The following is a 17,426-nucleotide window of genomic DNA, read 5'->3' on the forward strand; positions in this document are numbered from 1 at the left end:
AGAAAACAAAATCGACCTTCCGATCCAGGTGCTGGCACCTAAAGGGCAATACAACATCTCTTTTTGTTTGAGAAAAGAATGCGAAAATAGAGGAAGAGAGGTAGACAAACCAAACAGAAACAATTAGAAGGGATAGTCCCGTTCGTTTCCGAACTGTTAGCATGAATAAGAGTTCCCTGATTTCGTTTTGCATTTTTGGAAATACACTTCCAAATAATGTCATGTAAATAATATATTAGCATTGTGAAACAGTTGGTTCTAAAGTGATATAGATGAGCACAAATATTTTGAGGGTTTTGCACGCCCCAGTCAATATTTGAAAAACAAGCCACATAGACTCAATCAATAATGAACGGTGTGCAATAATGGTATTATGCCAAATGTTTACGAAATCTATCCAGGGCTTTAAAAAGTTATATTTCATGATTATCCTTTGAAATATAAGAACATAGATGTTTCCATTAAAAACATAAACAAACAGGCGCATGTCAAATTTTCAACAGACTCACTGTCCTATGTGATTTTAAGTATTTAGTGATTAGGTGATTTTATATATTTTAGTCAAATAAATCGTCGAAACTGACAGTCACGTCAGGCCTAAATGCATTAGAAGTGACGGAAGTATTTGGTGACATTTCATGAATAGATGCATCCTTTGAAGAAGAAAAAAAAAGGAAAATTCCTTGAAGACTCAAATCGAAAAATTAAGCAAATCTTGATTTTCATCCTATCAGAAAATAATGTTTTACGGTCGTTTTTACTGATTTAAAGAGCTCGTTTGATCGTATTTTCTTAATTGGTCATGAGGCTGTGTTCTGTTTGCAACACCTGTTTATGGGGATTTCATAGTACAGTTCTTGCAATTGATTTGATTTATATTCGATTTTGTTTAAATCCTTATTATTATCAATTTTTGTTTAGCTTGTCTTGAAATGTCGATAGCATTATAATATACAAGTACGTTTGACATATTTTTCTGAAATTTCCCTTTTTCTAAAAATATAATCAGTAACTGTGTAACTGATGACGTCAATCAGACTCTGATTACGTCACAACTATGAAACAGTCGCATTGTTTGTCAAGGAATTTTTCAGTTGGTAAAAATGGAAATATACGATTGTTGAGAAAACATTTTTATTAGTAGGTTCTAAGAATGATACGGCGTGACTGAATACGTCATAATATACTTTGCACGGTGAACTTTTGTGATATATTTGCACAATGGGTTCAGCGAATTTCTATGAGGATATTAATCTGGGCCAAAGAATGGATTGTTCAGACAAAAAAAAATCATACTCCTTATTGACATTCGGACCAATTGTTATAAATCTAGACCCAGTGTTTACTTGAATGCAGTCTTCTTTCTTATACACATAATATGTTATATCTATAACCGTGTATGTTTAACATGTATACTTTCTCGATTTACTTGGATTTTCTCCTCTTTCTTTGGAACATGAATGGATGTTCATGTCTCAAGCACCTCCCCTTGATCCCCTCCCCCTGTTATACGCTGTATTTCTCATTCGCTTAAAATGGTAGTCATCTCTCACAAACTTTCTAGTCCGCCTCGTGCAGTATTTAGATGGCAGATAGCTAACGTTTTAATAGAGATAGTTAACAGCAACGTATGAATTACTAAGTACATTTTGATACTTTTTCCCACAAAAAATGTTGCGGTTTTATCTGAGACTGAAACCTGTTTGATATATCCTTCAAAAACTGAAAGATAAGAAGGTTCAGAGGAAAATAATATTGTCTTTCCATTCCCAACGTAATTGAGGGAATTCAAGATTGTATAGGAGACACATTCTGTTTATCCAACTCTCAAACAATAATGAATCAGAATTATTTACCGAAAAGTATACTGCGAAATTGAGGCTTGTATGACGTGCAATGGAGACCTTAACTTGTATGCCATACTCGTTGATTCTACCGTGAATGGCCTCGTCACAGCGGGTGATCAAATACAAAACACAATGCCATATTTGGTAATATTTGTCGAATATTATGCTAGAAATATTCGCTTGACAAATATCGTCACAATATAATATACATAACATGGCTTGTACCTGTAGGCGGTATAGGAATTCAGTTATACGATTCGCTTAATCTTGCCCATTTTATCCATCTGAGTGGTAATGACTAAGTTCTGTGAATATTCTTGTACACCGAAAACTAAAATCTAAATAGTCATGCATTTACACCCTCTCAGTATAAATGATTTACATACATTAAACATGGTCTTCCAAACTGTCGGTTGGAAAACTTAACAATATTAGATATTGTTAAAAATATCATTGAAATATTGTATATTGAACGTAAATATTTTAGACTAATTTCACCTTTCTCCAATTCTCTTTCTCTCTTTCTACCCCCCCCCCCTCTTTCTTTCTCTTCTCTCTTTCTCTCTCTCACACTCACTCCCTCTCTCTCTCTCTCTCTCTCTCTCTCTCTTTCTCTTTCTCTCTATCTCTCTCTCCCGATCTTCCCCTATATATCTAACAAGGACACTGCCACGAAATCACCTCAATTGTACCAACAAATGCATGAAGGTCAGATAAACGCAAACTGTGAAAAATAAAAACAACACTTTTTGTAATTTTGATGTGTAATCCACCAAATATTTGTTATGTTTACTTTGGCCTCGACCGAGGGGTTGCTATCTAAAATAATTGTACAATTAGTTGAGCCAATATGAATATGCACTTCAGAAACAAACATTTATACAAAAATATCAGCATCCAACGATCATAAATTCTTTCACGAAATTCACCCAGGGGCAAATTCGATACCCTATTATATATCCCATAGAAATAATGTTCGGATTGCTTTAAAACTCAATTTAATGTTCGCACACGTCAACGGGTGGTGGTGAACTGGGCTATTGAGATTATCTTAGCCTAATTTTTCAAAAGTCTTTGGTGTTACACTTAGTTCAGAATTGCTGATAATAATCGGGGATATTATAATTTTCGGGTGCTTTTAGTCGTAATTTTCTCCTGGGCGGGGGCACATCGTACATTGTTTTTATTTGTATCTACTTTAAGTATGTCAGATTTGATATCTATCAGGGGGAGGGGCCATGTGTGCCCCTTGCCCCTCCCTTGGATCCGACACTGCCCTCATCATAGTCACGTGAAGAGGTAGTGGACCTGTTAGTGCTTCATTAGGAAGATAATTATTGTTTGCATTCTGAATACATGGAGCTTAAGTGCCCGTGGTAATTGCTGTGGAAATTAGAGAGAAAAAAAATCTTGCTTTGGAAATGAAATGTCATTTATGAAACAGAAACTTTGCTGTTCATAGCATCGGTGTAAGAGACAAAGAGGAGAAAGAGGCTTTAAAAAGACAATTGAAATTAAAGATAGAAAATTAAAGAGAGAAAGAAGAAGAGAAAGGAAATATGCATTATGTGTAGAAGAAGAATAGAGGAAACTTATATTGTAAACACAAATCAGACTTATAAATGTTCTTTGAAAGAGATATAATCATTGGGAAAACCATTTTACCGCAGCATCATATTCATTATAAGCTATGTCAATAGTTTCTGTCTATAACCAAAGCTGCCCATACAAATTATGTTTATCATACACAATATAAAGTAGGCATTTATCATTATTCCTTAAACACACTTGTATCCTGTGCTAATTCAGATTATTTTGACTGATTTAATTCAGGATTCATTTGATTCAGTGTTGGCGATACAAAAAATTTTAACATTAATTACTCGCTAAATGTACAACATAATATAATATAATGAAGATTTATCAAATCTAGACATGATAATTATTTTCGATATAAAATTGGATGGCGCCCCCCCCCCCCCCCCTCCAAGAAAAATGTCTTGGTAAACCTCCGCAACCTCATAAAAGACCTTCATATCATTTTGCCTGAATTCATGTTGGTAAACCCCATTCACTTATAAATTCTGAAACTATAAAGACCGTTTTGTTATTCTGACAAAGGAATTTCTAGGTGAGCCTTGATCTGGCTTATATATCAGTACCTGACACGCAAATGCACACACGTTCTGTTCCCACAAAAGGGAAAGAAGACATGTATTTCAAGACCATATAACTTGCCTTGACATTCTGTACTTAGTGTTTGGTGGAAAGGTGAATGGGTCATCCTTTTCTCTGTATGTTATGTGTGACCAGAGACGATAACGAGAAAACTTACTGTAGAAAGACTTGAGAGGGGATTTACAAAAGCCATGACTAATTGTTTACACCTCCATCTGTATCTATCTCTCTCCCTCTCTCTCTCTCTCTCTCTCTCTCTCTCTCTCTTTCTCTCTCTCTATCTGTCCTACTCAGTTTCCTTTATATCCTTTTCTCTGCTTCTTTTTATTATCTCCGTTTATTATCTCTGCTCTTCATCTTAATTCTCGCTCCACCTTCTATTTCACTATATTTTCTGCTGCCCCCAGATCCCACACTCATTCTATTCCTCTCCACCCGCTTTACTTTGTATTTCCTATCTCTTCTCTCTCCCCTCTAATCCTTTTCTCGCTGTTTTTTCTCCTATTATCCCTCTCCCCTTAATAACAATTCTACCTTCCTCTCTCTCTCTCTCTCTCTCTCTCCCTCTCTCTGCCTCTATCCTACTCCTGTCGACATCTCTCTCTTTCTCTCTCTCTCTCTCTCTCTCTCTAGCTCTCTCTCTCTCTCTCTCTCTCTCTCTCTGAGGCGACCTTACAATAAATGTTACACCCACCCGACCCCCCCCCCCTTTATTTTTTGACACGCAGATAGGGCTACACATGCTGTGGACATTTTGTTTTGTTCAGCCTTGCTCTGTTGTCCTTTCTCAACCTCAACCTCTCTCTCTCTCTCTCTCTCTCTCTCTCTCTCTCTCTCTCTCTCTCTCTCTCTCTCCCACTTGTTCAGAAAAACCACTCAAGCTCATCTGCCTTTCCAGTACCCATTATGATCGAGTGGTGTCAATAGAGAGAGAGAAGGGCCCGAGCACGGTACACAGTTTCAATACATTTGCTACCGGTGTTATCTCCCATATAAGGGTATATACAGGAATGCACACACCTGTGGATGAATAGCATTTGCAATATCATCGTCTTAATAACGCCGGGCCAACGGAAAAGGGTGGATATTTTCAGCGCAGTTATCTACACACGTAAGTATATTGTTCACTTGTGTCTTTTTTAAATACACGTATTTTTATCGAAAGTATTTTGAAGTGGTCGAAGTCTCGGCGAAGTCTTCTGCTCAGTTGGTTCCATTTCACGTTATATTGATTTTGGCCATGTTTTCGCTTTAGTTTCATAATGAGGGGAAGTACACTGGATCATGGTGTTCATTGTTGCTAAAAATGCATTTATGTGGATTTCAAAAAAATAATGTATAAAGTTGTAGGCCTATTATATAAAACGCTTGGCTTCAAGATTGTTTGGGTTATCTTGTCAGAGAAAACTTGATGGAACATGACAAAACAAACCAAATATGAGACGTTTAAACTTGTTTCTCAAAATTACAATGCGAGAATTTTACTGTTGCAGTTGTACAGAAACGTTATAACGTACAAGTATGGATCCATCCCTCATCTTTGCGCGTTACCATCGTATATTATAGTTTAGTCATGAAATCATTGATGACAAAAGCTCTCAGCAATTTGATTGAGGTCACTCGCTCACAGAGAGAAATAATAAATAATTTTTTTCCACCCCACAGTAGAGTTTCAATTCAAATTTGTAATTGAACATCGTGCATGGAGTATGATTCTGTAAATGTTTTGCTCCAAATTTCAAAAGACGAACCAAGAGAATAATTACGAACGTGGATAAAGTTTTAAATATGGTATTATTAATATTGTCTGTATAACATTGTCATTGACTTGTTATAATCTTGTGGAGTCGTACATAGAACCTGTATGAACGTATTTAGTTCAAACATTTAGTTTCGAATTAAGAAATCAAGCTTTCATTTCCATGCCGTCTGGAAATTCACATTGATCTAATGTTAAATCAAGTGTGTATTTTCGTGAGAAATGTTTTTCCTATACTGTGTATACATGCATGCACGTGTCTGACATATTACTTTCTAAACAAATGTGTATTTGTTATAATTAGGTATGCATTTACATCCAGCTGTCGTTCATCATCTACAATTGAGAGTAAAGATTCAGTAAAATATTTAGGAATAAATTTAACTAGTGATCTGTCATGGACAGGTTTGGTAGATTCAATTGCCAAAAAGGCTAATTCTCGCTTAAAATTTTTGTATAGATACCAAACATGTATGAACATGAAGTCGAGACGTATTTTGTGTTTTGCTTTGATACAATGTTTATTTGATTATGCTAATGCTGTTTGGTACAGTAGTCTGGGCAAGATGGATAAGAAAAAGTTAAGAATAATTCAGAATAAGATGGTAAGATTTATTAATTGCTTAGGCCCAAGAACACAAGTCGGGAAAGATGAACTTGAAGAAGCAGGTATACTCTATGTAGGTCAAAGGTCTAAACAACTCGTGTTACACCATGTCCATAAAATATACTACTCAGATGTAGATCATTATATTACTAATAATTTTACTCGTGTCTCAAATATCCATGGATACGATACAAGAAATAGTCATTTTAATTTTGTTTTACCCAAGCGAAAAGGACAAATTGGAAACTCTTTTTATTTTAATGGTATCCAATTTTGGAATTCTCTCCCAAAACATGTCAAAATAGTTAAGAATTTTTCACACTTTAAAAGTGTATTAAAACAATACCTAAAGCATGAATCCCTTCAAGAACAGTAATATCAGTTATCTTAAATCACAGTTCATTATGTGTAGCGCATGTTTTCAAGTTTAATCTTGCATAATATACCGTAGATCATTGTTTGCTATAAGTTCTAGAAATTTTTGTTGTTGTTTATGTTATATTATTTATTCGTAATATTCGTAGTAGTTATTAGTTGTGATATTTTATTCTCATGCCGTACTGTACACGTACTTTATAGGACCCCGTTGGAAATAAGCCTTTTCCGGCTTTCATGGGTTATCCTGTCAATGTATCTTCTCGTTTCATTTTGCTCTATGTAAGCATTCAATGTACTTTACTTGACGAATAAAATCAATCAATCAATCAATCTAATTACAGTATTAGGCTCGATCGGACTGATTACAAAATAAAAATGATGAAATACCCCTAACTAGAATCATTTGTGTCAAAAATCTCTCAGGTTGATGATTTTCAAAAGTATAAATCGCCAGGTTTATTCCATAATTTTCCATCAATTCAGATGAATATGATAACAATTTGGTGATTCATTTCCCCGCGGACCCTCTTTTCGATACAAAAGTGATAGGTTTAAAGGGAAAGTCCACCTTGAAATTAGGTTGGTTTTCATAGAAGCAGAAAAATAAGGGGTCATTGGAAGTTTTGTACAGGAAATTCCATAAACTTTCACTTTCACACAGGGGTTGTATAAAAACATATTTGCAATAATCATATTTAGGGTGAATGTTTGATTGAAAATTTTCTGAGGGAAACATATAATGTTTGAAGTTTTTTAGTAGAGAGGAGGGGAGGGGAGCTCGCAAAATACGTCCTTACTGGTATCTATACTATCAGTTATAATATGTCTAACAACATTCAAACCGATGAATTATGCTTTTAAATCTAAGCCCCTGTCATAACTCGTTACTAATGCCGATCCAGATGAACTGAGTGTGATAATAATAATTTGATTTTTCTCCCGGAGACTTGTTATAGAGATCCCCGCATAACATTATAATAGCAAATATATTGCATACACACCTATTTGATCACACAACCAAAGCAAACAGACAAAGTAGACTAGTGTTCTTTCACTTCTGATTTCAAGGACTACTCCAGCCAATATCATATACCACTTTTGTTCGATGTGAAACGGACAAACATCGAGAGTTTATGTTTTTGTACGGAGCTAATGCAGAGTTTTCAAGGAAATGCTATCGTTTGGATTTTTGCTATTAGATGCCTGTGATAGAGAAAACAGCAAAGTCTGTTTCTTTCAGATTGCTTATATGCATGTATACATAGGCGCCGGAAGTGGGGGGGCAGGGGGGCAGTTGCCCCCCCAGTCAAAAAAGTGGGGGGGCAAAACGCATTTTTGCCCCCCCAAAACGCCCCCCCCCCCCCCTCCAAAAAAAAAAAAAAAAACAGTAAAGGAGTAAACATGGTTTGTATTTTTAATCCAAAAGAACGTAACAATAATAAAAACCTGAATTAAATCACATATACAATTCCATTCAAAGAAAAAGGAAAGTTCACAGGAATTAAATTTCATAAACATTGCGCATGCCACCTATACGGTATTTATCAATGGAGGTCTCTATAATAGCGATACGCGCATATCGTGGACATATTGTGCGAGAATGGGAAAGCGTGTCCGTTTTTTTGTTATAGGGGTGAGAAGACATGAGCCCCTGAACGTTGGCGTACTGATGGGGGGGGGGTGATGTATTTCTTATTCGAAACAAGTGATATACAAATGTTGATGTTGTGACATGATTTTCCGGCATTTTTTCTCCATTTTTTTTGTAAGTCATACCTTCTTATGCGTTTGTTGGAAAATAAGAAATTCCCAAATTACAGTCGGGCGAAATACGCTTATTTAGAAGCCTTTATGTCATGGTCTACAAAGTGGCTGGGCTCGAGCCCCCCCCCCCCCCCCCCCCTCCTTTTTGAAAAAGTATGTTAAAGAGAAAAAGAAAGAAAGACGGAGAAAAAAATAAGTGACCTTAATAAGTGACCGTAATTAAATGCTTAAAACCCCAGAGCTTACGGGGGCTCTGCCCCTGGACCCCAACAAGGGCTCTAAGGCGGGCCCCTGGATGCTCATCTGACCGTAATTAAATACCTAAAACCCCTGAGCTTCCGGGGCTTTGCCCCTGGACCCCACCAAGGGCCCTAAGGCGGCCCCCTGGATGCTCATCTGACCGTAATTAAATACCTCAAACCCCTGAGCTTCCGGGGCTTTGCCCCTGGACCCCACCAAGGGCCCTAAGGCGGCCCCCTGGATGCTCATCTGACCTTAATTAAATACCTAAATCCCCTGAGCTTCCGGGGGCTCTGCCCCCTGGACCCCACCAAGGGCCCTAAGGCGGCCCCCTGGATGCTCATCTGACCTTAATTAAATACCTAAAACCCCTGAGCTTCCGGGGCTTTGCCCCCTGGACCCCACCACGGGCCCTAAGGCGGCCCCCTGGATGCTCAGCTGACCGTAATTAAATACCTCAAACCCCTGAGCTTCCGGGGCTTTGCCCCTGGACCCCACCAAGGGCCCTAAGGCGGCCCCCTGGATGCTCATCTGACCTTAATTAAATACCTAAAACCCCTGAGCTTCTGGGGGCTCTGCCCCCTGGACCCCACCAAGGGCCCTGAGGCGGCCCCCTGGATGCTCATCTGACCTTAATTAAATACCTAAAACCCCTGAGCTTCCGGGGGCTCTGCCCCCTGGACCCCACCAAGGGCCCTAAGGCGGGCCCCTGGATGCTCATCTGACCGTTTTTAAATACCTAAAACCCCTGAGCTTCCGGGGGCTCAGCCCCTTGACCCCCTGCCGAGGCTCATGCCCTGGACCCCACGCCAATTTACGCTCTACCTGATCGATAATACTCCACTTTGAAAAACGTTCCGCGGGACCTGCATGTAACGTGTAAGACTGGTGGTGATGCAGATTTTTCGTCTGCCCCCCCCCCCCTTCCGAACTTTATTTCTCATTACGTCACTGCCCCTGGAATGTGAGCCCCCTGGAATGTTTGCCCCCCCAATCCCAAACTGCTTCCGGCGCGCCTGCATGTATACAATTCAAAAACATTTTTGCTTTGTTTTGTTTCTTTCCAGGATTTAAGACATAGGAGAATGCAGTACATGAAAGCGACAAAGCGTAATCATGGATTTCTGAAGTCTGCGTTTGCTCTAGAGAGAACGTCTATCATGATCACCGTCATGTCGATTATTTGGGAAGCCATTTGATAGCAGTAATCGTTTGAAAGAGAACTTCGACAACAAATTCTTCTCATGATCGTGTTTTTCAATTATAAAATTAGGCCACCGGAAGTGGCAAGACTGAACCAGAAGCTCCAGAACTGAAGCTGAACAAAAAGAGATCTATTCCAATAACGACTCTGTCGGAAATTGATTATTATCTTCAAGTCTTTCGATACCGGAGCATTGAATATTCTGCCTCAACGTACAGCAAACTTTACATTGGCGGGAAAACGATCCATTTTTTAAGAATTGCCGTCTGGTATACTATATCGCCAGCTAAGTGATCGAGGAAATATCATCATCATGATGGATAAGCTGAGTGTGAACGAAAAGTTCAGGTTTGGTCGTCAAGCAATACAACTGAGGCAACTCGACAGCGATCAATTCCCGATCATCGTCAAGATAATTAGATGTGACATCGATGGGAGTGAGATCAAGAGTAAAGAGGTATGTAAACACAATGTAAGAACAAAAAAGGAAACAAATTGTGCAAAAGTGTATAACATGGGGGAGCTGTACGTCCCTTTCCCAAATCTCAACTTTCCAATTTCAAATGATTGCAGGCGAGTGACGCGAGTGAGCAGACTTTTCATCATAAATAAGATATTTTAAATCTATACAAATATACTGTTTCGCATCCGAAAATGGCATGGCAATTATCCGAATAAATCATGATTGCTCTGATTTATTTATTCACCATTCATGGGTTGGATTGCCCTTGTGAGCTAATAGGTGATGATGAAGCAGGTATCACAGTATAAGATGGCGGTTGCCAGGCTGTTGTTAAAGGTATAGACCAGTTCTGGTCATGCGATTACATTGTGAAAGAAATGTTGTGGGATCGATCAGAAAAGTTTGATCATCTAGCATATAAGTGTTGGTGTGTACTGCAAGGTTCTAGAATCATCGAAATGATAAGAAATTTGGCCCAGTCGTGGTAAAGTTACAAGCACTGTACACAGAAAGATGTATATGGGACTACTCTATATCTATCCAGTCCAGATAGACATAATAATTTACCAATTATATCAATTAGTTGGCGGTTTCCCGGCAAAATTTGTATCATCACGTATTAGTCAAAACATATTCTTTCCCATGATTGGTAATAAGAGCTTCCATTTCATTTTTTGAAATGGAGGCGTTTCCAAAACTGGTCTTTACCTTTAATATCATATTCGGTGGGTGGGTTGGGCCTGCCTCGCACTAGGAAGTGGAATCATATATCACGTTTCAACTTTGTGATAAAGACGGTGGGGCGTAACACTCTCACAATTTCTAATTTGTTGTATTTTATTACGTAATAGATCTTGAGAATCAACCATGCAGGCTTCGAGCGTCGAGTCTTGGCTGTTGATTCGATGAAGAGGGTCTGGAGTTTCCCCATCCATACAGGAGCCAAGTTTGATATCATCGGCAAGACACTAGGTATGTCATTCCCTGGTCGAGGCCGTGACTGATGTCCGCTCTTGATCAGAGATTGTATTCATATATTCAAGCCTAGTTATTTATTGTTGTTGGGGGGGGTCTTCATGTTGTGTTTGAAATATATAATTGTTTTCACGACAAAGACGCAATGAACGTTTTGTTGTTCATTTAAATTAAAAGTCGGTAGATCCTGTTGTGCTACATTCGGCATGACTTACATGCAAATAATAAACCTAATCAAAATTTATTATAAAATATTACACACCTGTATTCAAATTCACTTGAGTACTCTCCATTCAACATTATATCATCCCCTACAATACCATAATTTCTTTTAACAGTCCTTTTACTATAACAAATCGGTCAAAAGGTGGCAGTTATTCTGTTTGATATTTATCTGTAGTGGAAACCGTTTTTTCTACTGTGGAAATTTGTATAAATTTTGTTCCTACAGGCAAAATACATGTTTGATAACTTTCTCTTTAGGGGATGGAAAATATCTTGATTTGTCTTATTATATCAAATCTTCCGAATAATGATAGAAGCTCTGATTATTTATGTATAATGAACTAAGTTGTAAAAACTAGGCCATTATGTTTTGAATACCACATGGTCGAGTTCATTGCATCTCGTCACCCGACTTTTCTCAAAGAATCCTTCACCTTAATTTTTAACTTGCAGAAAGTCGCAAGTCCATCTACATGCGAGAGATCGTGGAAGCTACCGAGGGAACCAGTAAACGACCCAAGAAGATCCGCTTCTCCCAAATCGAGACGGCTCGGATCCGGATAGCCGGTCAGGAGCCGGGTGAGGGGTCATCAGACATGCTCAGTGGAGATTTCAAGATTAAGGATGTCACCCGGGTGCAATACTTCGCGGCTAACCGACTTGTAGATGGTACGTTTTGACATACATTCAGTGGCTTGGCTTCCTGAGGGGGAGTTCCATAATCGGATGGCGTAGAGAGAAAGGGAGAGATAAAGTATTTCATCCACCTATAAAGCCTGATGCCGCCCTATTTTTTGTTATAACAACTGTGCCCTCTCGATGACTGAACCCATGCTACGCCACTGAAGAATGGAAACAAATAGATTTCCATTGCTTTCAGATGGAAACAAAATCAAGGTTCAAAACTGCTTTATCAGGGCCAACTTATAATGACTGTCTAAATGATAATTGGCCCCTCAAACATTATACGATTTGACTAGAGTTTAGAAATAAATAGTGCTGTACTGTGCTTATGGCTTCAAAAAATCATTATGAAGAGCACAATTAAAATTGAACTGGTGGTTGTGATACTGATAGTGATAACAATTTTCTAATTATTTTCTGCAGACGAGATCAGTCCCAAAGTCGTCATACTGCCCTCAAGTTTGGACATCCATGTTACCATGGCAACTGGCTTGATCGGAATGCCTGCGACAGCTATGACGTCGTACATGAGCCAACTCACGAGAGAGATCAAGTCATGGGTGAACTTTGACATGTGCAGAGGAAGTTCAGGTATTTAAACACTGCACCAAAGTAATACATGAGGGAGTGACATCGTCAGAGACAGAGGGATTTACAAACATTGAAAGAAATAGGAGGAAATTTTATTGCAGTTTCTCGAACATGCTCAAGTTGTTTCTTATTGTGAGATGTCTGTTGAAATAGTCAATAAATATCATAATGGCATTTCGAGTGGTATTAAATTCATGAGGATTGCAACGTGTATTTATTTACTTATGAGTTAGCGAAATATAAGATGGATCTATTCTGATACATGCAACCTCATAACTAATTTATTACTTACTTTAATTGCAGATATCATGTTGTACGATGGAATGTCGAAATCACAAAGAAGCAGTAAGACACTCGAGGACCTGGCCAAGCTTAGGATATCACCCAAGATCGTACGAGTTAGTACAGCTTATCACAAAAACCGCGGGCGACACCAACCTAAGCAGACGACCTCAGCCGGAGATGAGGGGAACATCTCCGGCTCCGCTATGGCAAACATGATGGCTGCCTCGCGGGGTGAGAGCTTTAAAAACAGTGAAACAAGTAATAAGAGTGCCCTGCAATGGCTTCGAACAGCAAACACGTCGAATGGGACGACGAATCCGATATCAGGAGAAGAGGAAATGAGCGAGGAGGAGCGAAAGGCGATGATTCGAGCGCGGAAGAGGCTGCTGATGAGTTTAGACGACTACGGGTACGGGAGCGAGCAAGACACGGAGAGTCGCAACGGGGATAATGACAATAATAAAAAGGAGACCGATAATAGCGAAGTTGATAACAACGTTGGTGACAACGTAAGCAATGCGATAAAGCGCGGAGTGAATGTCGAGTCTCGGGAAGATGCGTCATCGAGCTCGAGAGAAATCGATGTACCGATCATGGTTGAGCAGACAGACGGGAGTACCCGAGTAGTAAGACGAGAGCAACCTAAACGAAACGCAACAACTAAAAGAGTTGGCGGGTTCTTCGGTTCGTCTGCAGATGAATCGGGCGGTCGTTCTGGTGGTCATAGAAACGAAGACGCTGCCGAACCTGTACTCCGTCAGAGTCGATTCGTTCCCTTCGAGATGTCCGGCTCGAATTACACCTCGGTGTCGAAAAAATGGGTGAATGGAGGCAGCGGCTCCGAGCAAAGTGCCACAACGCGTGCGGTGACGAAGAGGAAGTCGAACTTCAAGTTCTTCTCGCTTTCGAGATCGAGTAAACTGGAGGAAAAGGAAGCAGCCAAACGAATGAGCTCGGTTTCAGGTGACGTCGAGGTTGATGAGCACATTTCTTCCCTCATGAGGTTCTTAGATATACAAGGAGCTGAATCCCACCTAGACTAAACATATTTTTGTATTCAAGAAGAAGATTACTAGGAACTTGTAAATGGCATTGTGCCCCAGCTATGTGCAAAGGAAGTATCCGCGTGCCAAAATTTACCAAGAAAATGTTTGGAAAAAATTATTGCAAAATACGATGTAGATATTATTTACAATGACATGTCTACAGATAGTTTAAGAGTGATTTCAAAATGCCTCTATATCTTATCGACAACCAAATATTGCAATTTGCCATTAACCCCTTTTCGTTGTCATTGTGGGACAGTATTGTAATTGTGAATTTTATTGCTTCTGATATGACTTTTTCTGAAATAATATCTTTCCGATATAACCAAGTTGCCTCAATACTGCTCTTCCGAATAGTTAAGCATTTAGCTCGCTTATGCTTACTTGGACAAAGAAATTATGGAGATTTGTTTTTGAGAATGTGACCAATGGGACCCCCAATGTACTTTCCCTTTGATTGTGCAGAGACATTGAACTGCTGAGAGTAGCTAGCTCTCATACAACAATAAGTATGTGGTAGCTGAGTGCTTCTACACAAGAGAAGCACCACCAATACAATGGAATACAATTTCAATGGTATCATTGTGTCTGTGAGAGTGATCACACAATGCCAAATACATGTACAGTATGGTCTTAGTATATGCAAAACAGAAATGGCTGTACCTACAGTATGGCTGTACATACAGTATGGCAAACCTGAGAATAATTCTTACTCAATGATGTAAGGGGAATATGACTTCCAGACGCAGTTCTACAGAGGATGGATTTGTGAAGAGCTCAAGCCCCCCCCCCCCCCCAACGTCCCAGTCTCCCTTTTTTGTTCTTCTTCTAGAACCGCTCTTGAGCTCCTCATATACAGTAAACGCAATGCAGAATTGACGGGAATAATCCGAGTTGCCAAAGGGTCTGTGTTAAGTACATGTGTTAACCTCCAGCTCAAAACAGTTTTGTATTCACGCTTTCCGATCTGGTGTATTATTCAACGTATCGGTCTCTACTACATGACTTAGGGGAACATTATTATTTAACGCTTTTCTTATATTCCATAATGTATAGTACGTTGATTAACTGTTTAATAATTCATGTCAAATTTGTTGTTAGTGGTTTTGTTTTTATAATAAGGGAGTTTACAGATAGCACATGGTACAAATGACCCCAAATATCCACAGATCTTTTACACATGGAGTCTGGAGAAGTTCCACTTTGAGCATATTAGAATAATAACTGCCAAAGTCCTAGATGTGCTTCATGAATACCTTTTGTTTGTCCTCTTGAAAAGAATACTTCTACCTGCGTATCATAGAATGTACTGTTGGTGCATAAATAAATAATGTTACATAACTTCCATGAGCGCATATCCAGTATTCATCTCTGTGGGTTTTTACCTTTTTGGTACAAATGACCTTTATCTGCCCATGCGCAGATTGTATCTGTAAACTCCCTTAATCATTGTTTGCTTTTGTTATCACAAGCGGCTGGTCCGTTTTTATTTATTATGTTAAGTTCAAGTTATGATCGCATACTATATAAAAGCATTGTAATATCTAAGACGACTGGTTCGTCATCGGAGAATTTATTGAAATGCAAATGGAAAATAAAAAATGCTCTTTGAATAGAAATTCATGAAAATAGTCTTCGTATTTTTTGTTTATCTATTTTTCAGTGCGTAATGCTGTTCGAAATGTATTTCGAAGCTTTTCAAACAAATAATTATGAAATGAGAGAGAGAGAGAGAGAGAGAGAGAGAGAGAGAGGGAGAGACATCGAAATGGATAGAGGGGAAGAGAGCCGGGCCCGGCAGGTGTATACAGGCAAATGTATTTTTTTTAAGGAGAGGAAATTTGGGAGAGGGAGATAGAGAGAGGGGGGTTAGAGAAGACAAGGCATGAAGAAAGTTGTGATCATATACATGTAGATCGGAAGAAGATCAGAAGGAGACAGCTGATCTGATCTTTGATCTGATCTTTGATTGGGTGTACTTGAAACCAGAAAGAATTGAGGACAAAAGCTGACGTCATATTCGCTCATTGTCTCGGTTACCATGGTTCTAGACAACAGTGCCTACGCATGAGGTTCACCGCGAAATCATTCCAGCAAAGAGCTGGAGCAGGGAAAATTCATTATGTGGCGCTCGTGTGATCAACCCACCATTGTTTAGCACAAAAATGTTTGAACCAGCAACCTTGACAACTTGACCAATAATTATGACGTCACACTTCGGTACTCTATACCAGGAACCCCAAAGACGTGTAAAATGGTACTCAATTATTTTTTAGAGTTTGAATAAAAATAAAACAACGAAACTTTGTAACTGGTTCGATTAAGATACAATATTTTACTAATAAAGACAAGTCACATAGTACTGCGAATTACACTATCCATCTGTTTGCTTTTAACATTTTATAGCATACATATTTTTTTACATATAGCAAAAACATAATTCATTCTAGGAAAATAGCTAAATTCTTGCAAGCATTAAGTAGGATATATTTATCAAAAATATATTAATTCCCTTAATATGAGATAGAAATTCTATATATGTAATGACAAGAGAAATTGGTTAACAAGTGGTCTATCAAAATATAAAACATAGAAGATAGTGAAATTATACAGGATATTATTATCAAATAACAGGTTGTGACAATATCGTCACGGGACATAGTAAATCGTACCATACATGACGAAAACTTTCTGTATATCACAAAACTTACTAAACGGTTTCCGTTTCTCTGTGTAACAAAGAATATTAATAATTCATCACTAGGATGGTCTTTTTTCCGTATGATGTCCTTCCAATCAGGCGCTTACACCCCCCCCCCCCCGCCCCCGCCCATTCAGCGGCTGGCTGAGTCGTTGCGAAATTTTCGGCCCGATTTATAAATGTTAACCCCCCCCCCCCCCCCTTGAAAAAATCCTGCGTACGCGCCTGCTTCCAATTATATACGATGTGAATCTTGTTTGCCTATATTCAAGCCCATGAAAGGTGTGTATCGGTAATTAATTCAAAACGACAGTTTCGATACTGCCTATATCCATCATTTGCGATTCCTCAAAGGTTTTTGCCACCAATGTTCTGACGTGTGGGAAGAATTGATATTCCCAAATTCTACGAAATCGAATTACGTAATGAAACCTAATTGAATTTGTAATCACCGTATTAATTAAGCAAACCTCAACTCG

At 38.8% G+C, this 17,426-nt stretch overlaps 1 protein-coding gene across 1 annotated transcript; it reads left to right on the forward strand.

The window, feature by feature from the left end:
• Positions 1 to 4,931: 4,931 nt before the first annotated feature.
• Positions 4,932 to 15,449, forward strand: LOC100891815. The gene is made up of 6 exons (XM_003725581.3): positions 4,932 to 5,136; positions 9,841 to 10,434; positions 11,292 to 11,412; positions 12,094 to 12,309; positions 12,748 to 12,915; positions 13,219 to 15,449. The coding sequence occupies exons 2-6, from the start codon at positions 10,291 to 10,293 to the stop codon at positions 14,241 to 14,243; spliced, it is 1,674 nt and encodes a 557-aa protein (XP_003725629.3). The 5' UTR covers positions 4,932 to 5,136; positions 9,841 to 10,290; the 3' UTR covers positions 14,244 to 15,449.
• The last annotated feature ends 1,977 nt before the right edge of the window (positions 15,450 to 17,426 follow it).

Source organism: Strongylocentrotus purpuratus, unplaced genomic scaffold, assembly GCF_000002235.5.
Source record: "Strongylocentrotus purpuratus isolate Spur 01 unplaced genomic scaffold, Spur_5.0 spur5_contig_839, whole genome shotgun sequence".
Taxonomy (NCBI): domain Eukaryota; kingdom Metazoa; phylum Echinodermata; class Echinoidea; order Camarodonta; family Strongylocentrotidae; genus Strongylocentrotus; species Strongylocentrotus purpuratus.